Raw genomic sequence first — 24,222 nt, 5'->3', positions numbered from 1 at the left:
CGGGTGTCTTAAAGGCAAATTATAAATGGAGGAATAGAGATACTAAAAGAAAGCAAAGTGATAGCTAATTAGACTTAAATAATTCCCTTTGTATTATTATTATATCTTCTGAGTCACATTTATAGAGAGAGGTGAATATTAAACAGACCTAAAATAGCGCAATGATGATAAGGTATAGAACAATTTGTGACATGTAAGGCAGAAGAAAAGTTGGATTCTTGCCATTTTTCCAAAAACATAAGTCACTTAAACCATAAAAAACACAATAAAGCAAAATGTCACCATGACATCTCAAAGTGCAAATATTAACTCATACAGTTGCAAGAAAAAGTTAGGTGAGCCCTTTGAAATTACCTGGATTTTTACATTAATTACTAATGATTACATGATCTGATTGTTATCTACAGGAAGTCAAAATTATAGACAAGCACACTGTAACTAAACTACAGTGGTCTATCAAGATACAATATTAATTGGTTCCAGGACGACCATTATATGTTGAAACCATTGTAACTTGAGTAATTGGTTCCAAAGCTCCAAAATGTCATCCAAGATAAGAGAAAATGAAGATTTAAGAAAAATAGGCAGATAACTAAGACAGATAAAACAAGTCCTTACATATAACAGTCAGGAATAGCTGCTAACTAGCAATGTATACAACTAATTTACCAGAAGTGGCCTTGATTGGTTGGATCCGAGTCTGAGACATAGTATGTTGAGTCTAGTTTTAACTTACGATGGCCCAGGAAAGATCATTGTATGTTGAAATAATTGTATCCTGAGGCCATTGTATCTTGAGGGATCACTGTAACTGTATAGAAACCGTTGTATCACTCCTGTCTTTTATTAAGCACATTAAGTAAACATGCGCAGAGCAGGGAGCAAAAGGAAGTAAGCCTCTGTGTTAATGACATCTCCAAGAGCTAATTGTCAAAATGTATTTCATTTGAGAGATGAGATTGGTAGTGTGGCTTTCACAAGTGCTTTGCCCATTGAATAAAGGCACACAAAGCCTGGTTACTGACAAATCTATTCTTCTCAAGAACGACTGGTTAGTATGGACCATGCTTTGAAGAAAACAATGTTCAGAAAACGTTATAAAGATGCATGCAACTGGAGATGGCTACAAAAGCACTGGTAAAGAGCTGGGTGTATATCAATCCATGGTTAGGCAAATTATCTACAAATAGAGGACATTTAGAACTGTGAATATACTCCCTAGGAATAGGCCTCCTGTGAAGATCACGCCAAGAGCACAAAAGGCAATCTTGAAAAAGGTGAGAAACAACCCAAATAGTCTACAAACTGCTAAAGCTTATGTTTATGTGTCCATTATCAGTGAAACATGTAAAAAGAATGGTGTTCAAGGATTAACCATGAAGAAAGCCACTGCTGTCCTAAAAAAACCCCACTGTAGCCTGCCTCAAGTTTGCCGAAACCACCTGGATGTTCCACAGTACTTCTGGGAAAATGTTCTATGGATATACAGAACAAAAGTGGAACTTTGTAACACATATTCACAAACCCTATGTTTGGAAGTAAAAATTCCAAGAGCATGGTGGAAGGAGCACCATAGTAGGGATTGCTTTGCAGTCTCATTCCTAGGCCGCTTGCAATCACCAGGTGTATCAAAACATTTTACAGAAGAACATAAGGGTAGTAGTCCATGATCTCAAGCTGAATACAAAATGGATAATAAACCAACACAATAGCCGAAAGGACACAAGTAAATTAACTAAAAAATAAATAAATAAAAAAAGCAGAAAAAATAAGATTTGTGTTTTGGAACAGCCAAGTCAGAGTACTAACCTTCACCTTATTGAGATGCTGTGGCATGACCTGAAGAGGACTGTGCATGCAAGGCATCCCAGAAATATTAATCAACATTTACACATTTGCAGGGAGAAATGATCCAAATTCCTCCTCAATGTTGTGCAAAATTTATTTGCCACTACTTTTGGTGAAGGTGATGGTTGCTAAAGAGTGGTCTACAGGTTATTAAAATCAAGGGCTCGCACACTCTTTCTCCCTGCACTGTGAACGTTTACTCAATGTGATTTTAGATGCCAGGCTTAATAAAGCCCTGCACTGGCAGCCGGCCTCTACATAACTTCGGCAGATCCACGCGGCTTCTAAATGTAAGACAGCTTCCTTGCTGTCTTACATTTAGACCATTGTCTATGCCTAAAACAGGCATAGAAAATGGTAAATGAGATGGGCCTATCGTCCCATCCTGTCACGACTGTGACTGATCCAGACAGGTCTGGGAGGAGAAGGTCGCAGCGACTTGCTACTCGCGATAGCTTGTGAGTTTGCTCTGTGGTTCAGGGTATGTCATCAGGGTTTTGCCTTGTGAACCTTTTTGTCCTGACTGGGAGTTTGTAGGCATCCTTCTCAGGTGAGTCCTGTCTGCCACTCCCAGCTACTATATTAGTTTCAGTTTCACTTGCAGTCATTGCCAGATATAGTCCTTACTTCCAGTGCTATTCTGACCTTTGAAGGAGATCGTTTGATGGTATTGCTGTGGAGCTCTCGTCTGGTGTGGACCGTCGTTACTGGGATCACCTTCTCTGCTCGTGACTGGATAAGTCTATCTATGTTTGATTGTTTGTTTGTTTGTTGCTGTCTTCCCCTGTTGTTCTCCTAGACGTGAGTGATGGTGACTAGTGCTCCCATCTGCCTTTCCCCAGTCTAGTCTTGTTAGGGTGACTGAGGGTTTAGGCATCCTGCTCGCCGCACGGGTTCACACCCAGTCTAGGGTATCAGGGCAGACAGGTGCCAGCTTAGGGTTAGTCAGGGGTGACCGTTCTATTTCCCATCCGTAGATAAGGGTCCCCCTTCCCCTCCGTCTGGTGCGACACGACTGCTGCTGGGATAGCGGTCGTGACACATCCCTTTCCCACATCACGCCCACTTTTTTAGATCTGGCGTAAGAGGGGAAAAGTCGCAGATTGCACCACAATCCGTGCCAGAAATACACCTAATATGGGCGTACTTGCTTCATAAATGACCCCCTTTGTGTGTTATTAGTTTAGTTCATAAGGCTGACCTTAGGCATGAGATTGTGTCTAAAGAGATTGCGCACTGGCTTCTGCCAACAAGGAAAACAGATATCGGTTAGGTTATATTTCCACCCATCCTATGCTATCGTTTCATCCAAAGCGGCGCCAAAGTTGTCCTACAACTAGGATTACCTCACCATACAAATAACATATGTTTCTACAATCTGAACAGGCATCATGTTTATAGTGGCGTTGGAAAGGGATCTTCAAAGGCCCTTCTTTCATGTCTGGCACCTGTTGGTAGGACACATGACTATATATCACATATCGACTGGCGTTAATATGTCAGTGGGTAGACTTCCCTCATGCTGGCATTGTCACATCTGACAACCATAGAACTACACCGCTACTTCAGACAGCAGTCATCTAAAAGACAGAGAAAAAATGGATAGCCATAGTTTTCCTGTTGCCTTGCAGGACTGGGGTTCAAACCGAAGCAAGGACAAGATCTGCATGGAGTTGGTATGTTCTCCGTATGTTTGTTGGGTTTCATCCCACTACTAATACATACAGTACTGGTAAGGTTAAACGACTTTACATGGAATGTACTGTAGGGGGCGCACCTTAACCTAGAGCTGTGTACGTCAAGAAGCAGAATTGAAAGCATTTATCTATCCCCCCTCCACGAGGCACTTTATTCCTCCATTCAACAATCCACTGTCCTCATTCATATAGGAAAATTACTACAAACATGTTATGCATAGGATAATCCCCACAAAGGATTCCCTTATAAGTATTAGGCTAAAAATAATTTGGGTACATTTGGTGCTTTGTATTTGTAGGTGGTGATGTAACAGAAAAGCCAGAAGGGAACCACCCGCCGGATTAACATATTTACTCGATTACAGCTGCTTAGAGGTATAAAAGCCTGGAAATAATTCAGATCAGGATTACTGGAATAATGAGTGATTTACAGGGATGCCTTTTAGATGTCCACTCAATGTGTGGCTATGGCTTATATAAAATATGGTTCTATCATCCTACCGTTTAGCATCTCTTGTGAATCAATTGTAATGTACCCACATGCCAGCCCTGGGGCCACTCGTCTGTACAGTTTTCCAATGCTATAACATTAATTGAATCAAATATATTATAAAGATGCATGTGCAGGAATGCTGTGATGCACTTTAAATTTTATAGTGAAATATTCTGTTTTGTTGTTTTTGGGGTCAGTGTTTTCTCCAAAACGCAGCATGCTCCAGAAATATCACTTAGGCCTCATGCACACGAACGTATTTTGTTTCAGTGTCCGTTCCGTTTTTTGTTTTTTTTTGCAGATAGGATGCAGATCCATTCATTTCAATGGGTCCTCAAAAAATGCTGACAGCACAACGTGTGCTATCCGCATCCGTATTCCCGCTAAAAAAATAGAACATGAACTATTCTTGTTCGTTTTAGGCATTGTTACACTGGATCTGCAAAAAGGGATGGCATACGGATGTCAACCTTTTTTTTATTTTTTTTGCAGATCCGCAATTTGTGGACCGCAAAACACATACGATCGTGTGCATGTAGCCTTAGTCTGGGTTTTTCCCATAAGCTTGTCTATAGGACTTAAAAATTCCAGGAAACAATATGCATGTGCAAAATGTTACACAATAAAAAAAGCCAAAATAATGTATGAAATCCACAGGAAGGAGCCCGTGAAGAAGCACCAAACATGGACATGAATGATAAAAGTAAACAATAGTTTGCCAACAGTTACTGGATGCTCCTGAAACAGTTTTGTAAAAAACCCACAAAAAACACAGGTGTTAGGCTACTTTCACACTCACGTTTTGTGCGGATCCGTCTTGTATCTGCACAGACAGATCCGCACGAATAATGCAAACGCTTGTATCCGTTAATAACGGATCCGTTTGCATTATTTATTTTAAAAAAAAGTCTAAGTCAAAACGGATCCGTCCTGACTTACATTGAAAGTCAATGGTGGACAGATCCATTTTCAATTGCACCATATTGTGTCAGTGAAAAACGGATCCGTCCCCATCGACTTACATTGTAAGTCTAGACGGATCCGTTAGGCTCTGCATCGTCAGACGGTCACAAAAACGTTTTAGTGACCGTCTAAAAAACGCAACGGAGGCCAAAAGCAGCCAAATTAATGTATTCTGAGCGGATCCTTATCCATTCAGAATGCTTTGGGGCTTAACTGATCCGTTTCGGGCCGCTTGTGAGAGGCCAGTGTGAAAGTAGCCTTAGACTGCTGATCCAGTTCCATGTCTGGCTAGTGAACAGCTGAGGGGTGAGGCTTGCTAATACAGTGTCCTATTGCACACAGGGTAGAGGCGAGAGGATCCTGCTCCAGCCAGTTGTTATACACCTAGTCACAGGACTGTGAGGAGGAAGGTAGGCAAATTAGCTATCTTTCAAAAAAGAAAAGAAAGAGGAGGCTCTAATGCCAGCGGATATAAAATAGCTATCTGACAAGTCAATGTCTGACCTTTTAAAACAGGACTTGAGACATAATGTAGAATTATACGTAAGCCAGCACCTTATCTGCACACAGCTGTTTCCGGGTCATTGCCCATCATCAGTGCAGAGCAGGCAGTACTGGGTGAAGGGCCTTGGTCAGGGTTAGGTGGTACTATTTCCCCTTTGTGGAGAGCCCCCATTTCCCTTTGAATGGCCTATACAAGGAGAAATAGTGCCCCTCCCCCCGAATCCTGACAAAGGCCTCCCACCCAGTTCTCTCTGCTTTGTACTGATGAGGGTTAATCACCCCAAAACCAGTTGTCTGACCATGAGGTACTGACTTAGCTATAATCCTAAATTACGCTACAAGTCCTATTTCAAAATGTCAAACATTGACTTCTAGGATAGCCATCTTACACCTGCTGGTATTAGAGGCTCAGCTTACTTTTTTTTTTTTTGGGGAAAGAGAGATCATTTGCACACCTTCCCCCCCCCCCCCCCAAAGTAGCACTGTGTGGTCTATAAGACTCTTAACATATACTAGGAGAAGGAAGAGGGAAACAAAGACAGAAGTGAAGGTAATGTTTCATCAGAAAATGACCATAATTTAAATCAGATTTTATTAACATTTAATATGAAATATTTCAATTTCACATTACCCAGATGGTGGTAGTGTTAATGGCAGCTCTGTCATACTGCTTGATGCCGTTGGAGTAAAACACTCCCCTGTCAGTCCCTCGTCTCTGGAGGAAGGGTTCTATTGGAGACTGTCATGGTCTGTGGAATCGCTACGTATCAGGTCCAATACAGCAACCATAAAGCACTTACAACCTGTGTACTGACTACAGACAGCAGTACAGACAATACAGGAGGGAAATGTGGCAGCCCTTATGGTTTTTATTTTCTTACCATAGAAGTCAATGGAAAAAACTGATGTTGAAAATTGCAAGACTGTCAACTGCAACTTTGGCACCTGACGTGTTTCAGAAGTGCAGTTTCACATATTGGTGGGAATTTATTAAGACTGGTCAGACGTCAATTTAAGGGCTCATGCACACCAATGCATTTTTTGTCCACATCCACATTTTTTTGCGGATCAGATGTAGACCTATTCACTTCAATGGGCCGCAAAAGATGCAGGCAGCACACCATGCTCTTTGCAATTATCCTATATATTGTGAAATGGCGCCCCCAAACAGTCAGCAGAATTCATCTCGCTCATACTCACGTTCATTCATATTATAGCTGGAGAGGTCAGGGTAGCTTCTTTGTGTAGGTCTTGTAGCTGAAAAATAAAGTTTCATTACAGTTTCATACAGAGATAAAGTTTGTTACAAAAATGTAAGATTAAAAATGTAATGTCAGAGCTGCCACTTAAATTGGGGATTTGATGTTAAAGAGGACCTTTCACTACTCTACAAACGAAAAACTAACTATACCTGTGGGCAGAGCGGCGCCCAGGGGTCCCCCTGCACTTACTAGCAAGTCTGGGCGCCGCTCCGTTCGCCCGGTATAGGCTCCGGTGCCTGCGCTCCCTCTGACTGTTTTCTTGTAGGAGGCGTGTCCCTTGCTGCACTGCTGGCCAATCGCAGCGCACAGCTCATAGCCAGGCTAGTGTCGTTTCAAATATCTTTTCAGAATAAGCTGCCATGTGTGTCTACATGAGTGACAGCACTATACCTGGCCATTACATGACTTGTATCTGGAATTTTTAGTAGTTTTCCCATCTGTAGACTTCATATCTAATTCTCATTTGCCCCTTAGCTGGCAGGTGGAGTCAAGCTGTAATTACAACTGCTCATAGTATGCAAACACAGATTATTTTCCTTCTCTCTCTCTGCCTGACTCACAATCACTCAGAAGTGCCATATGGTACATTATAGAGAAGTACCGATCCAGATAGATGTCAATAAAGCACTTAGGGTGAGATATAACACTTATTATTAGCTGCCGAGTCCTGCCTGTCTCTCTCCATCACTGCTGCTCCCTTGTCCACAGACACCCATGGGATGGTGTAATCTGATCCTGAAAGGCTATGTAGGCATTCAGGGGCAATTTTTTTGTTATTTCATTTTCATCATGTTGGGCTAAAATATATATTTTTTCACTTGGTCTTTATTAAAAACTAGCTGAAGGACCCGGCTTTGCTCGGGTATATTTAATCTATTTCATTTAATGTTTGTGTGTGTCGTTAAAAGATATCAACACTATCCACTATAACAGTGACATCTACAGCACCCCGCCCCCAAAACAGTGACCTCCACAGCCCCCCACAGTGCCCACCCCCTTAATTTTGACCTTTACAGCAGCCTTTCCCTTTAACAGTGACTTTCACAGCATACCACCACCTTGACAGTGACCTCCACAGGGGCCCACCCCCTTAAAAGTGGCCTTTACTGGATAGGGGGTGTGTCCTTTTGAACAGCTCACTCTAAGACAGCAGCACTGTGCTGTCTGAGTGTAAGCTGCAGGGAGAAAGTCACCCTCCCTCTCACCTATGCAACTGACAGAAGTTGATTTGTACCTTCACTTTTTCAATTCCTGTCGGCTCAGGAGTGGGAGAGGGTGTGGCCTAAACGGGGCGTGTCTTTTTGAACAGCTTACTCTAAGACAGCAGCACAGTGCTGTCTGAGTGTAATCTGCAGGGAAAAAGTCACTCTTCCTCCCACCTCTGCAACTGACAGAAGTTGATTTTTACCTTCATTTTTTCAATCCCTGTCAGCTCAGGAGTGGGAGGGGGCGTGCCCTAACAAGATCAGGGTGTGGCTTAGCGGGGCCTGGGGTGGGGTTTTAAGCCTTTTGAGGGTGGACACATTGTGGCAGGGGGCGTATCTGGGCACCTTCCTGCAAGAGTGAGGCCCCTCTGGGCACCTTACTGTCTCATTTTCATACCAAATTAACTGGATTTTCAGAGGATAAAAACATCTATTGCTGGAACAAAGGCACATCTAGAAATAAGGTACTAAATTGTTATTAGGCCATGGCTTTACTTCAATAGCAATTATCCTGGTGACAGATTTCCTTTAAAGCTTACCTACAGCAGTCAAAAGAAATGGCTGGGTTGTTATGGAAACCTAGAGTAAAACTGTGTATGTGGAGGCTAACGGCCTGCGAGCTTCTATTGGCTGATAAGGGTCATGTGACCAAGCTTCTATTGGCTAATGCATTTTTTTGGAATATTTCAGGAACGGTATGCCCTAGAGAGCAGAGACCTGGTCTAAAACCTCCCCGGACACCTGATGTACCTATGTGGCAAATTTCGCGATTGTAAATGCGACGGTGCGGATTCCTTTAGCGGACATACACACACACATACACTCAGGGGTTTTCTTGAAATTGGATAACCCTTTTAAGGGGCAGATTGCTGTAGAGGTCACTGTTAAGGGAATGGGGTACTCTGGGGGTCACTAGTAAAGGAGCGCCCGCTGTGGAGGTCACTGTTAAAGGGGCGGGATGCTGTAGAGGTCGATATTAAAGGGGCGGGCGCTGTGGAGGTCTCTGTTAAGGGGGCAGGTAACGGTGGAGGTCACAGTTAAGGGGACAGTCCGCTATGGAGGTCAATGTTAAGGGGCGGAGTGTTATGGAGGTCAAAATTTAAGGATGGAGCTCTGTGGAGGTCACTGTTAAGGGGGCGGGTTATTGTGGAAATCACTGTTAACGAGATAGGGTACTGTGGAGGTCACTAATAAAGTGGCGGCCTCTGTGGAGGTCACTGTTAAAGAGGCAGAGTACTGTACAGGTCACTGTTATAGTGGATACTGTCTATATTGTCACAGACGTTCCCGCAACAGATGGCAGAAGATCGGTGAGACTGGCAACATGTGGTTTGATCTGACATGTTTTCTGTTTGGATCAAATGACGTCTGTGTTGTTTCTGGTGCTTGCCACACCTTCTTTACCCAGGTGTGGCTATCAGGGTCATTTAACCATCTCTATTTATAGTTGCTTCTCCCACAAATGCTGTGCGGTTTATAGCTTCTGTTTGGACCTTTGGATAGATTGTGGTTGGCTCTCGGCTGAGTTCATGGTGCTTCCATTGCTCCTTTGAAGTTAAGTCTTTCCTTTCCCTTTTGTATTTTGTTTGGTTTCTGTGTGTTGGATTTCCCTATTGTTTGTATTATGCCTGAAGGAGACTCCTGTTCGTCCTTCCTTTTGGAGGAACAGGTAGTCTCATCCCTGCTATTCGTACCAGGGTCCTATAGGGCTAGATAGGACTCTAGGTATTCCTGCGTATGAACTTACCTACCTTTGGGGTCTGTTCATACTACTAGTCAGTCAGGAGTTTGGTTAGGGTTTTCACTAGCAGGTGTCCATTTACCTTCCCAAGTACTCAGGCCTGATTCCCTGTGCCCCCCCCCCCCCTTCCCTCCTATGCTAGGTGTGGTGTTTCCCTCCCACACCAAAGCGTGACATATCTTTTAAGGACACACACAAACATTAAATGAAATATACCCGTGCGAAGATGGGTCCTTCTGCTAGTTGTTAATAAAGACCAATTGAAAAAATAATTTTTAGTTCAAGATGAGTAAAATGCAATAATAAAAATAATTCCCTAAAAGGTGTACATAGCCTTTAATTAAAGGGTTTCTGTCATTAAAAAAATGGTTATGTAGCTGGATGACATTAGCGATGTGCTAATGTCAGCAGAACATAACAGTATGACTTATATCTCCCTGCCTGCCGCTGTTTGCACTAAATAATTACTTTTATAATCTGCTAATGAGCCTCTAGGTGCTAGTGGGGCGTTGCTGCAGCACCTAGAGGCTCCGTCCTCTCACCGTTTGGCACACCCTTGTAAAGGTGATTGACATCCTCGTTCTCAGCCAGCTACATAACGATTTTTCTGATGACAGAAACCCTTTAAGTGAGCAGACATCCCATTTTGGGGTCTCAAAACAGATTTATCACAGAACTGAGAGAGATTATAGTTAAGGAAAAAGAGAGGGGGCTGATTACTGGAGAACAATGCATTTTTCACAGATATATTACAAAGTTTATTTTCGTTTTACCTGTACTATTGGTTTATGCAAAGTTGTGCGAAGCATCAGTAACCATTTATGGGCATGTTTCTATGAGGCAGATTAGCAGGAGAAATGTAATTGACAAAAAGATGCACTCCAAACATTGGAATGTGGCTATTTCTGCAATGTGTGCATAGATTTCCACAGTGCTGCACCTTACTGAATCTCTGCAATCTCATCTGTCTATCACCCGATCCATACTCTACGTTTTGCTAGTGATTTAAGGCCGAACATACAGACTTTAGAACTGATCAGCTATCCTCAGGATAGTTAATCAGTATCTGATCGGTGGGGGTCTGACAGCCAGAAGCCGCAATGATCAGTTGTTTTAGAAGGCACTGGCGCTCTCCCTGCTCATCAAGCACAGTACCGTACATTGTATAGTGGCTGTGATTGGTGTTCTCTTCAATGGGGCTGAGCTGCATCTAGGCCATGTGACCGATGAATGCGTTGTCACTGGCCTAGGAAATGCTGGAGATGTCCGCGGCGCTACAGCGAGTGCAGCTGCCTTCTCAAACAGCTGATTGGCAGGGGTCATGGGTATAATCAGTTCTAAAGTCTTGGAAAACCCCTTTAACCGCCTCCGGACCGCCTAACGCAGATGTGCGGTCCGGAGGCGGCATCGCTGCGCAGAGTCACGCATATACGCGTCATCTCGCGAGACGCGAGAGGACGCGCTATGCCAACCCGCGCATGCGCAGTTCGGGCCGGCATTTCGTCAGGGAGTAAATCGTCATCAGCTTGCCAGCCAATGATCGCGGCTGGCAAGCTGATGATTTTAAAAAAATCCAATCAGAGCGCCAGATAGCAGATCATATTTGTAAATATGATCTGTTATATGGCTGCCTGCTCCTCTGCTGGTTCTTTTCGTCGGTTGGATCCAGCAGAGGAGCAGGCTACACAGTGAGTACCCACCAACACTACACATAGGTCCAGATCACCCCCCTGAACCCCAATTAACCCTTTGATCACCCCTGTCAATCACTAGTGAAAGGAAAAAAGTGATCAGTGTAAACTGTCACTTTTTTTTTCTCACTGGTATTGACCGTTAGGTTTTAGGTATAGTTTAGGCCCCTTGGTTAGGTAGTTTAGGGATCGGTTAGCGCCCAGCCCACCGCACCGCAGTCCGTTATTCGCTGATTAGCGTATCGCTAATCAGCATTTGTACTTTTATAGTATCTGGAAGTGATCAAAACTGATCACGGTCAGATCTATAATAGTACTAGTGTCACTTTAGTTCGCCCTCCACCCAAAACGCAGTGTTTGCCCGATCAGGCCTGATCGGTCGCCCACACGTGCGTTCACCCACGCCCGCCCCACCGCAGTGACAAAACATTTTTTTTTGATCGCTGCACATTCACTTTACACGCACTGCGGCGATAAAAAAATCTGTTTTGATATTTTTTATCAACCGCAGCGGCCTCCGGTACTTCGCTAGCCTCCCCTTTGTAAGACAGGCTTGCTTTTTTTTCTTGGGTAGTCTCAGGGAATACCCCTAAATTTAGTTGCCCACATGTCAAACAGGGGGTATTCTTCTGAAGAGGCCTACAGGCTTCTGACCCAGTCGGATGAGGAGTGGGAACCCTCATCTGATGAATCCAGCGGGTCAGAATACGAACCTGTAGAAAGCAGTGGCTCTCTGACCCAAAGCTCGGACGAGGAGGCTGAGGTCCCTGATAGCACCAGGCGTACCCGGCCCCGTGTCGCTAGACCGCAGGTTGCGCAGGATCCGCTTCAAGAGCAGCAGAGTGGGGCTGGTGCTGTCGGATTACGTGGTGAGGCATACACCAGCAGCCCAGCCCTTCCTGGACCTAGTACCAGCACTGCCGTACAACCTGGTGAAGTAGCGAGCACCAGAAGGGCAGTTGAAGCTGGTACGGTGGCACGTGCAGTAGTGACCCCGTCGCAGCCACCGCAAAGACGTGCCCGTAGAGCCCCTAGAATCCCAGAGGTGCTGGCAAACCCTGATTGGCAGTCCCCAACTTCAGCCGCACCTGTAGTTTTCCCTTTCACTGCCCAGTCTGGAGTTCGGGTTGAGACAGCTCAGATCGGTTCGGCCCTGGGATTTTTAGAGCTGTTCTTGACTGCGGAGCTCTTAGACTTAGTTGTGGCCGAAACAAACAGGTATGCCACACAATTTATAACCGCTAACCCGGGAAGCTATGATGCCCAGCCTTTCCGGTGGAAACCAGTCCAAGTTTCCGAAATTAAAACTTTTCTGGGCCTCCTCCTCAACATGGGTCTAACTAAAAAGCATGAATTGCAGTCATATTGGTCCACGAACCCAATTCATCACATGCCCATGTTCTCTGCTGCTATGTCCAGGACACGATTTGAGACTATCCTGCGTTTCCTGCACTTTAGTGATAACAGCACCTCCCGTCCCAGAGGCCACCCTGCTTTTGACCGGCTCCACAAAATTCGGCCCCTCATAGACCATTTCAACCTGAAATTTGCAGATTTGTATACCCCAGAGCAAAACATCTGCGTAGACGAGTCCCTGATACATTTTACCGGGCGCCTTGGCTTCAAACAATACATCCCAAGCAAGCGCGGTTTGTATGGGGTCAAATTGTATAAGCTCTGTGAAAGGGCCACAGGCTATACCCACAAATTTCGGATCTATGAGGGAAAAGATCAGACCCTGGAGCCGGTCGGTTGCCCTGACTACCTGGGGAGCAGTGGGAAGACAGTTTGGGACTCGGTGTCACCCTTATTCGGCAAGGGGTACCATCTTTATGTGGACAATTTTTACACAAGTGTGGCCCTCTTTAGGCATTTGTTTCTAGAACGGATTGGCGCCTGTGGTACCGCGCAAACTAGTCGCGTGGGCTTCCCCCAACGGCTCGTTAGCACCCGTCTTGCAAGGGGGCAGAGGGCCGCACTGTGTAACGAAGAACTGCTCGCGGTGAAATGGAGAGACAAGCGTGACGTTTACATGCTCTCCTCCATTCACGCAGACACGACAATACAAATTGAGCGAGCAACCCGTGTCATTGAAAAGCCCCTCTCAGTCCACGACTATAACCTTCACATGGGAGGGGTGGACTTCAATGACCAGATGTTGTCTCCGTATTTAGTTTCCCGCAGAACCAGACGCTGGTATAAGAAGGTGTCTGTATATTTAATTCAATTGGCTCTGTACAATAGTTTTGTTCTCTACAGTAAGGCTGGGAGAACTGGATCCTTCCTCAAATTTCAGGAAGAGATCATCGAGAACCTCCTGTACCCAGGAGGTTCCGTGGCCCCATCCACCAGTGTAGTTAGCCGTCTACACGAGCGACATTTCCCCAATGTCGTTCCTGGTACCTCAACCCAACAGTCACCCCGAAAAATATGTCGTGTCTGTAGCAGGAGTGGAATAAGGCGTGACACCCGCTATTTCTGTCCCGACTGTCCTGACCACCCTGCCCTATGCTTTGGAGAGTGTTTCCGGAAGTACCACTCACAGGTACACTATTAGCATAGGGATCATCTCACCAGGACAGGCACACAGGGCTATTAGGGCCCATTCACTCACACAGCTGCTGCAAACGTCTCCTTTCACATGGGACAAAGTGCATAACGCACTTCGCCACATCTTTGGGCGATTTGCGCTTTGCACATTGACCCATGGGGAAGGAGAGGTTTGTTCTATAAAGGTAAAAAAACAAAAAAAAAAAACACCAGTAAGCAAAAAGGTTAAAGTTTATATGTTCTGTTGCAAAGTTAATAAAATTATTGCGTTGCGGCCTGTTTTTTTTTTTTTTTTTACCTTGCAGGTGGACCAACCGATCGATTAGCTGCAGCACCGATGTGCATTCTGACAGAAGCATTGCGCTGCTGTCCGATTACACGCAAGTCGGTGTATGCGGCGCTGCAAGACGAGATTTCTACTCTGCAGTAACAGATTCGTTTGCCAAGGCATACGAGCTGAGGGGGAGGCGGCGTTCCTATGCTTTGGCAAACACTTTGTATATATATATATAAAAAAAAAAAAAAATCCCGGCAATGATTTATTCATCCACATCGATTGATGTGAATGGAGAAATCTGGTTTGCCAGGGCATACGAGCTAAGTGGGTATGGATGTAGGGCGGAGCTCCTATGTCTTGGCAGACGCCTTTCCCCTCCTTTTTTTTTTTTGGGCAGAGATTTTTTCATTCACATTGATCGATGCGAATGAAGAAATCTGTGCCGTTCATTTTTTTCTTTCAGCCCAGAGGCTGAACGGAAAAAAAAATCTCATTACCTGTATGCTCAATATAAGGAGAATAGCAGAAACTCCTAATGCTGGCCATACATGTAATGATTGCTGAGACCCTCAAATGCCAGGGCAGTACAAACACCCCACAACTGACCCCATTTTGGAAAGAAGACACCCCAAGGTATTTGCTGAGGGGCATATTGAGTCCATGAAAGATTTAAATTTTTGTCCTAAGTTAGCGGAAAGTGAGACTTTGTGAGACTTTCTATGAACTTGCCAGGCCCCTCATTGGATACCTTGGGGTGTCTTCTTTCCAAAGTGGGGTCACTTGTGGCGTAGTTATACTGCCCTGGCAATTTAGGGGCCCAAATGTGTGAGAAGTACTTTGCAATCAAAATGTGTAAAAAATGGCCTGCAAAATCCGAAAGGTGCACTTTGGAATATGTGCCCCTTTGCCCACCTTGGCAGCAAAAACATGTGACACATCTGGTATCGCCGTACTCAGGAGAAGTTGGGTAATGTGTTTTGGGGTGTCATTTTACATATACCCATGCTGGGTGAAAAAAATATCTTGGTCAAATGCCAACTTTGTATAAAAAAAATGGGAAAAGTTGTCTTTTGCCAAGATATTTCTCTCACCCAGCATGGGTATATGTAAAATGACACCCCAAAACACATTCCCCAACTTCTCCTGAGTACGGCGATACCAGATGTATGACACTTTTTTGCAGCCTAGGTGGGCAAAGGGGCACATATTCCAAAGTGCACCTTTCGGATTTTACCGGTCATTTTTGACACATTTTGATTGCAAAGTTCTTCTCACACATTTGGGCCCCTAAATTGCCAGGGCAGTATAACTACCCCACAAGTGACCCCATTTTGGAAAGAAGACACCCCAAGGTATTCTGTGAGGGGAATGGTGAGTTCCTAGAATTTTTTATTTTTTGTCGCAAGTTAGTGGAATATGAGACTTTGTAAGAAAAAAAAGAAAAAGAAAAAATCATCATCATTTTCCGCTAACTTGTGACAAAAAATAAAAAGTTCTATGAACTCACTATGCCCATCAGCGAATACCTTAGGGTGTCTACTTTCCGAAATGGGGTCATTTGTGGGGTTTTTCTACTGTTTGGGCATTGTAGAACCTCAGGAATCATGACAGGTGCTCAGAAAGTCAGAGCTGTTTCAAAAAGCGGAAATTCACATTTTTGTACCATAGTGTGTAAACGCTACAACTTTTACCCAAACCATTTTTTTTTTTTGCCCAAACTTTTTTTTTATCAAAGACATGTAGAACAATAAATTTGGCGAAAAATTTATATATGGATGTGGTTTTTTTTTTGCAAAATTTTACAGCTGAAAGTGAAAAATTTCATTTTTTTTGCAAAAAAATCATTACATTTTGATTAATAACAAAAAAAGTAAAAATGTCAGCAGCAATAAAATACCACCAAATGAAAGCTCTATTAGTGAGAAGAAAAGGAGGTAAAATTCATTTGGGTGGCAAGTTGCATGACCGAGCGATAAACGGTGAAAGGAGTGTAGTGCCGAAGTGTAAAAAGGTTTCAGCTAGCAGGGCTGAAGTGGTTAAGACAGCTGTCAGCCAAATGCTCGTTCACCATCACTCCAGATCCCCTCATACATATGCATACCCAACGCGGCCATATGGGTGTATTCTCAGTAAGAGATGAAGAAGCTGCTGTGAAATCCAAGATGCCACCACAACACACTAAGGCTACATTCTCTTCAGGCTGGCGTGTCATTTCCTGTAACTCTTACAGCTTCTAACAGCAGCTATGGCTGGTGGAAGTTGAAGTGGACGTGCACATCACTATACAGATTAAACACCAGGGGGAGCTATTATAATGACGCAAAAGAGAATATCTCACAATTGGAGCATTTTTGTAACAGAAAGAAAATTACAAAAGTCGTCCTTTGAATCCAGAGGAAAAAAAAAACAGCAGCACCTATATAAGCAGACTTAAAACTTGAGTTTTTGAGCGTCCGCGTGTTTCATGTCAAGAGTGTGTTTGTATTAAGTGACTTTAGATACAGGAACTTTAGAAGAAGACTACACTAGGGCTACTTTTACACTTGCGTTGTTAATACTGGTATTGAGATTTGGCAGAATTAAACTGATCTGTTTTCATTTTGCACATAAGGATGCATCCGTTCTGTTAGGATGCGGTTCTGTGAAAAAAAAAAAAAAAAAAACAAAGAAAATGGATCCATCACTAAATACATTGAAAGTCAAGGGGTGACGGATCTGGTTTTTTACGCTCCGTCACCATTGACTTGCATTATTTTCAGTGACGGAACCGTTTTTATGACCGGCGGATATGAAACCGCAGCTTGCAGCAGTTCTGTGTCCGGTCACAAAACGTTATGCTGCTGGAATGGAAGACATCCTGATGCATCCTGACCGGATCTCTTTCAGTTTAATCCTCATGCATTCTGAATAGAAACGTTTTCTTCCAGTATTAGAGGAAATGGGTGTGGCTTTGTGGGGAAGGGCGTGACATGAAACATTGGGGGCTCAAAATGTGACTTTTTTTTTTGTTAGGTAAATTATGGTAACAAATGTGATATACAGTTAGACTAGACAATCTAAAGATGCGTCAGACATATCACCCAGCATCATGATAAACCGCACTGTAAGGCTACATTATACATGCACACAACTGTATGTGTTTTGAGGTCCGCAAATTGCGGATCCGCAAAAAAGAAAAAAAAAAAAAAAAGAAGAACTGACGACATCCGTATTCCTCAGTTTTTTTTTTGAGGACCCATTGAAATTAATGGGGCTGCATCCTATCCGCGAAAAAAACAAAACAAAAAACGGAACGGACACGGAAACAAACAACGTTCGTGTGCATGTAACCTAAGACTGTCTAGATTTACACTGTCTATTTATTAGACAGTATTAGTAAATTTGCCCCATTGTTTGAATGTAACAGATCCCTGTTTTAGATAGATCAAAGAAAGTGATCACCCGATGAATAAGCATTTTCTCATCTGCCGGGGGATCGGCAGCACATTCACATGATGGGGCAATTATTGGGAACCATCAGATAATTGCCCCAAACATCGACTCATGTAAAAGAGACTTAAAGGGGTTTCCAGCCAGGATTACTATGGTTTTAACAGATATGCTCATGTAGTTGCTTACCTCATATACATCTCACCTGTTTTTTTATTTTATTTGGACTCTCCTGACCTGTTTTTGCCATGTAAAAACCAATCACTCTGGTTGCTTCCATCCTGTATGTAATACTTCCTGTTGCTGTATCCAACCATTCCAAAGATGCCCTTCTTTTTCTGCCACCACCCAGCTAGTCTATAGCTCCTCTCACCAGCTAGTTACATAGGCGCTCCCCTATAATGGACACGCCCATGGACATAACATCACAGGAAATAACCAATGCATGGACATGGTCATGTGACCACAGCCCGGAACGGGAGATAGGAATTATAAAAGGAAGAAAGAAGAAATAAATTACAAAAATTATAGCCCCCTACATAAATGATTATGTTAAAGGATGTTGGTGCAGACCAGAAAGGGGTTATCTGGAAATCTGATACTGATGGCCTAACCTCACGATAGGTCATGAATATCAGATCGACACCCCCATCGATCAGCTGTTCAAACAGGCCACGGCGCTTTGTGAGTGACGTCATCGCACATCAGTCACATGGCCTAGGCGCAGCTCAGTCACATTCAACTGAATGGGGCTGAGCTGCAATACCAAGCACAGCCACTAAACAATGTACAGTGGCCTCTTCAAACAGCAGATCGGCAGGGGTGCTGGAGCCGGACCCCCGGCGATCGAAATAGATGATCTATTCCATCAATATAGGCCATCAATATCAAACTCCGGGATAACCCCTTCAGTTTTAGACATTCACGTGTCCAGCTTATATATTCCCCACCTAATTCCTGACCATTTACCTGTCAAATATTAGCATGATAAAAACATTAACCATTACATATGCTGTACAGAGAACCTGCTCCTTACCTTCTGTGCCATTTACTGGCTGGTGGGGGCGCTGTCTATTAACCTTCACTGCCACCTCTTTCTACAAAAATAAAAGCAAATAGCACCACAGGTTATGTCTACATTTATATTGCAGGCTCCAATCGACTTATCTAGTTAGGACTCTGAATTGTAAAGCACTGCAAATTATTATTATTACATGAAGAAATTATGACGGCCATCTACGAGATAAAAGTGCTCTCTCAATGGAACCAAAAAAACAGAGTAGCTTTAATAAAAATGATAAATCTCCGTCATTGTGTGAAAAAATAGTAAAAGAAATTACACATTTGTCATGAAAAAAAATACTTAAAAATCACTCCAATCACATAAAAATATAAAAGGCTACCGAAAAAAAAAAAGACAAATAAATGTCTAGTAATTAAAGGACATCTGTCAGATTTGTACTTATGACACTGGCTGACCTGTTACATGTGCGCTTGGCAGCTGAAGGCATCTGTGTTGGTCCCGTGTTCATATGTGCCCGCATTGCTGAGAAAAATGAAGTTTTAATATATGCAAATGAGCCTGTAGGAGCAACAGGGGTGTTGCCATTACACTTAGAGGCTCTGCTATCTCTGCAACTGCTGTGCCCTGTAGGAGCTCCAGGTGTGATGACATTTTCACTGCCTAGCCCAGTCAATCAGCTGGACTAAGCTCTAGGTGTAATGGCAACGCCCCCGTTGCTCATTAGCATATATAAAACAATTATTTTTCACAGCAATGCGGGCACATATAAACATGGGACCAACATTGATGCCTTTTGACCGTGGAAAACTGCTGAAGCCCTAGGTATGGGGTGGAGAGAGGAAGACAAACATACTTTTGTGAAGATTAATATGAAGTTTTGTTCTGCCAGATTCTGCTCCTTAAAGAGATTGTCCAACCTTTACAAGTGAGGGCCTATCCTCGGGTGTTCTCCAGCAGCGCTGGCGCCGGAGCTATTAAGCTGTGTCCATTGTGCGTTTGAAAGAGCCAGTTTATGTGGCACTGCTTCCATTCACTTCAATAGGAACAGCGTTTCAGTAACCAGCTGCGTTCACTGCACAAAAGATGGAGAGGCGCTTCCGCTGCTGGAGCTGAAGAGCTGATTGGTGGAGTGTGAGGTGTCGGACCACCGCTGATCTAGGGGATAGGCTATCACTTGAAAAAAAAGAGTTGGACAACCCCTTTGAGTGGCCAGAACACGAAGCTTCATGGTGAAGTGTTTTCTGCTGCTTCACAGCTCCTCCCGTCTAATCTAAGGGACAGCTGTAGCATCCAACCAGGAGGCCGATTCAAACCAGAGGGGAGGGGCCCTGGAGCAGTTCAGTGCAGAGTGCATTTCACAGTGAAGCTCCTCCTCAGAGGTACTTGCAGGAGTAGTAATAATACTTCAAATTCACACTTCTTCTGATAATAAAAGAACCACAAAACATGCTTGCCCTGCTCTCCCCAGCCCCTACCTGGCACTCTCAGCAGTTTTGCATGGTCTCTTTTTAGTGTAAATAACATATGATGTTGTATTGAAGACACCCAGACATCTTCATGCTCGGTTTGGCAAAGAATGTATGTTCTCATTGCCAAGAGGGGAGAAAGCCGCTGTCAGACACCCCTGGCTTATCTACTGCCAGAACAAAAAGTAAAAAAGAAAAAACTGACCTGGGATATTCAGGAGCTCCCCCATACAGAAAATCAGGGGGTTTGGCCAATGATCACCAAATGTGTATGGGGGTCTTAAGGAAGGAAAGTAAAAGTATACACACAGATAAGACCAGTATGCATCTCTTCTGCAACTCCTTGGTCCCTGGGGGCTGAACATTTCTTATTGGACAGTGTTAACCCCATTCATTGCAGCTGCAATAAAAGGACTCACCCTGCTGCACTGGCAATACAGTAATCACGGGATAGGTGAGTGTTTCCAAATAATAAGCAAATTATTTATCTTCTACAGAAAAATAAAACTAAAACTAGACACATAATAAATTCTCTTTAAAGAGGTTGTCCCAGAAAAAATATTCTACAGTTTTCAAACCAGCACCTGCATCTGAATACATTTGTAATTGCTTGTAATAAAAAATTTAGCATAGCCACCGAGTTATTTAATAAAATGTATCTGTATAGCGCCACCTGCTGTTTGTTTCTGTCTTATTTCTTTGACCTGCTCACTGAGAAGGCCGCACATGCTCAGTTACATCCTACAACTGCCTCCTGAGCTGTGATTGGGAGAGCTGAGACACGCCCCCTGAGCTGTGATTGGGAGAGCTGAGACATGCCCCTTGAGCTTCAGCAGAAAAGACACTCCCCTTGAGCTGTCAGCTTGATATAAATCTAGCAGAGCAATGAATGAGGAGATCTCTGGATCCATGTGAGGAACAGGGCTGGTCCTAGCTTTGTTAGAAAGAGATTATCATGTACTATATGATGTCTGATATTCATTTTTTACAGTAGTCATGGAATAATCCCTTTAATAGATAAAAAGCTGACAAATTCACCTCTGCTACATCTAGGTTATGATTAAGAACTTCCAAGTTTGAAACATGTTATGTTGTGGAGGGTGGTGAAGATTGAAGCATGTACTGTTATGCCGATCTACAATAAAGACGACCAATACTAACAGATGCTGGAGAATATTCCAGCGTCCTCTCAGATCTGCTCTGTTTTACGGATGTTGTGCGCCGTACATGACAAGTGCAGAAATGTAACAGCTTATAGACTGGATGGGCAGCCTAAAGATATAGGCTGTCCCACAGGCACGGTGCATGCACTCTTTGCTCTGGTTATCATTCACACTAGTAAGCGGCACAGAGCTTGTTCCCACACAAACATGAAAGAGTCTAATCCCAGGCCAGTAACAACTTAATCTTTTCTGATAATCTTCTCTAAAGGCCTGCTGGTACATTGGGATGGTAGTGCTAGTCATGCTAAAATAATGAAATACGAACCTTACAAAAACCTTTCCTTACACCCAATTAGGATATAGAAAACATCATAGAGGGGGGTCCCCACCTCAGGAGCCCCCTCCCTGAGCCGGAGCGGAGAGTCGATAAAGGGCAAACGAACCCTATCCATGTATTACATAAACAGCCATTCATCTGAAAGATTAAGGGTCTATTCACATGACCGTAATTTTGGTCTGTGTGCTCAACGGGCTGCACCTGGACCCATATTATTCACGCCACCGTTTTTCAGCACAGACTCTTAAAGCATGTTCTACCTTAGGCTGGAACATGTACCTGCAGCCCATGGGAGACAATAGTCTCCCTCCAGAGGTGGTTTGGTCCATTTCCTACACATGGAGACACATGGACCTCACTGCCATACTAAAAATCAACCATTTGTTGCAGGAGCAATAGGGACTATATTTAATATTCACATGTAAATACACCCTTAATGGGGTTTTGTGAGACTTTTATACTGATGGCCTATTCTCTGGATAGGTCATCAGTACATGACCAGTGAAGGTCCGACAACTGGGCCTCCTGCCGACCAGATGTTTGAGAAGGCAGCGGTGCTCGCAGTAGACTTCTCTCATATTTCTTTAAGCCATGTGACGGCGCTTTCATTAGTCAAATGGCCTGGAAGCAGCTCAGCCCCTACTGATGTGAATGAGGCTGAGCTGCGATACGAAGTACAGCCGCTTTCAAATGGACGGCGCTGTGCTTTGTGAACAAGGAGAAGGCTGGAGCATTACTGAGAGCGCCGATGCCTTCTCAAACAGCTAATTGTTGGCGGTCCCAGGTGTCAGACCCCCACTGATCAGATACTGATGACCAATCCTGAGGATAGGTCATCAGTAGTAAAGTATCAGAAAACCCTTTTAAATGTCTGGCCAGCCAAAAATTATAACCATTGATTGCCAGGGGTCTCTGAAGGCAGCCAGGGGTCTGCAGATTGCTGGATTGGCTATAATCTGAAAAAGGTTTTTTCTTTGCAGTCTGCAAAAAACGGATCCTCTAAAAATATGAATGACCTCCTTGTACATTTTGTATTTTGCGGAACGGAACAGCTGGCCCCTAAGGGTCCATTTACATGTCCGCAGAATGGGTCCACATCTGTTCTGCAATTTTGACCCATTCTTTTTCAATGGGGCCGTAAAAGATGCAGACAGCACACAGTGTTCTGTCCGCATCCACACTTTCGTTCTGCGGCCCCGCAAAAAAATAGAACATGTCCTTTTCTTGTCTGCAGACACGGACAAGAAAAGGCATTTCTATTATAGTGCTGGCCATGTGCCGGTGTCCGTGTTTTGCGGATCGGCAATTTGCGGACCGCAAAACACTTGCGGACATGTGAATGGACCCTAATAGAACAGTCCTATCCTTACAGTCTGTTACTCGGGCGATAATAGGACATTTTTTTTGCGGAACAGACATGCGGACATACGGAAATGGAATACACATGGAGTAACCTCTGTTTTTTTGCGGACCCGTTGAAATTAGGCATGAGCCGACTCGCATAAAACTTCATTAGAATACTGTACAGAGCGAGCGCTCCGTAAATATTAGAATGTATTGGCTCATAGTAGACAAAGTTATTTCTTTGTGAAGTCTTGGGGGAAATTAATTTCTACTGGAAAAAAACTTTTTTCCAAACTCGGTACCACTTGGAACCAAAACAGAGTTTGGTAAAAAGTTTTTAACATTAGAAATTCATTTCTGAAGTTATTTCCCAAAGTCCAGCGAGACTTCGCGAAGTAATAACTTCGGCTCATAAGAGCCAATACATTCCAATACTGTACGGAGCGCTCACTCCGTACAGTATTCTAACGAAGTTTTATGCGAATCGACTTTGGATGTTTCATCCGAAGTCGATCCGCTCATCCCTAATTAAAATGAATGGTTCCGCATTCGGTCTGCAAAAAAAAGGGCATGAGCCCTAAAGGAGATGTATGGCAGATGTATAAATAAAATTGTATTTTTCATATTATTCACATGGGTTGTACCTTTCGTTGCTCTTTGACAATTTTTCTTCTGTTCATACTCTGTTCCTCAATTTCATATTTTTCAGTAAAAGAATCAAGAATTACATAAAGTTCCTCAGCGAGGGTAGGGCGGGGAATTTCACCAAACAAGATCTCATAGGCCCGGATGTCCTCCTGACAATAAAATCTGTAATAAAAACCCAATTACAACTCTACAAGCTGAAGGACGATGTTTTATGTACTGCTAGAAATAGGATATCTGTGAAATGAATGAAAATTATTAGCACGTTTACATTTTTGGGTGTGTGGTGCTTTATGAGAATAACAAGCATGAAGTGCACAACTTGTCTAAGAAGGAATGGAAACCATACTGAGTGGAGTCTGGAGTTCCTTAGGTGCCAATCCCATCCTCATCCTGTGGTCTCTGTGACCCTAGAGGCTTTTGGCATTCTTAAGGTAAAGCTCTGTCTTGAAGATATTAAGACTCTTCACATTGAGTTATCACCTTCTGTTCAACATATGTGCTGGAAAAAGCTCCCAATGAACCTGTTGAGCGGAGGCTGCAATAGATGCCCAATAGTGGAATCAGTCACCCGTAGACTATT

The 24,222-nt window shown here is 43.6% G+C and overlaps 1 protein-coding gene across 1 annotated transcript in view; it reads right to left on the bottom strand.

The window, feature by feature from the left end:
• The window catches only part of SH3YL1 (SH3 and SYLF domain containing 1), a 113,928-nt gene that overhangs the window by 37,154 nt on the left and 52,552 nt on the right, over positions 1-24,222 (bottom strand). The window contains exons 7-9 of the mRNA XM_044291945.1: positions 23,639-23,804; positions 18,697-18,757; positions 6,706-6,762 (exon numbers count right to left, since the gene is read on the bottom strand). Of these exons, the coding sequence (XP_044147880.1) occupies positions 6,706-6,762; positions 18,697-18,757; positions 23,639-23,804 (284 nt within the window). The remainder of the gene's footprint in view (positions 1-6,705; positions 6,763-18,696; positions 18,758-23,638; positions 23,805-24,222) is intronic.

This window comes from Bufo gargarizans, chromosome 4, assembly GCF_014858855.1.
Source record: "Bufo gargarizans isolate SCDJY-AF-19 chromosome 4, ASM1485885v1, whole genome shotgun sequence".
Classification (NCBI taxonomy): domain Eukaryota; kingdom Metazoa; phylum Chordata; class Amphibia; order Anura; family Bufonidae; genus Bufo; species Bufo gargarizans.
The sequence above is the reverse complement of the archived record's forward strand: the minus strand, read 5'-3'. Positions and strand labels throughout refer to the sequence as shown.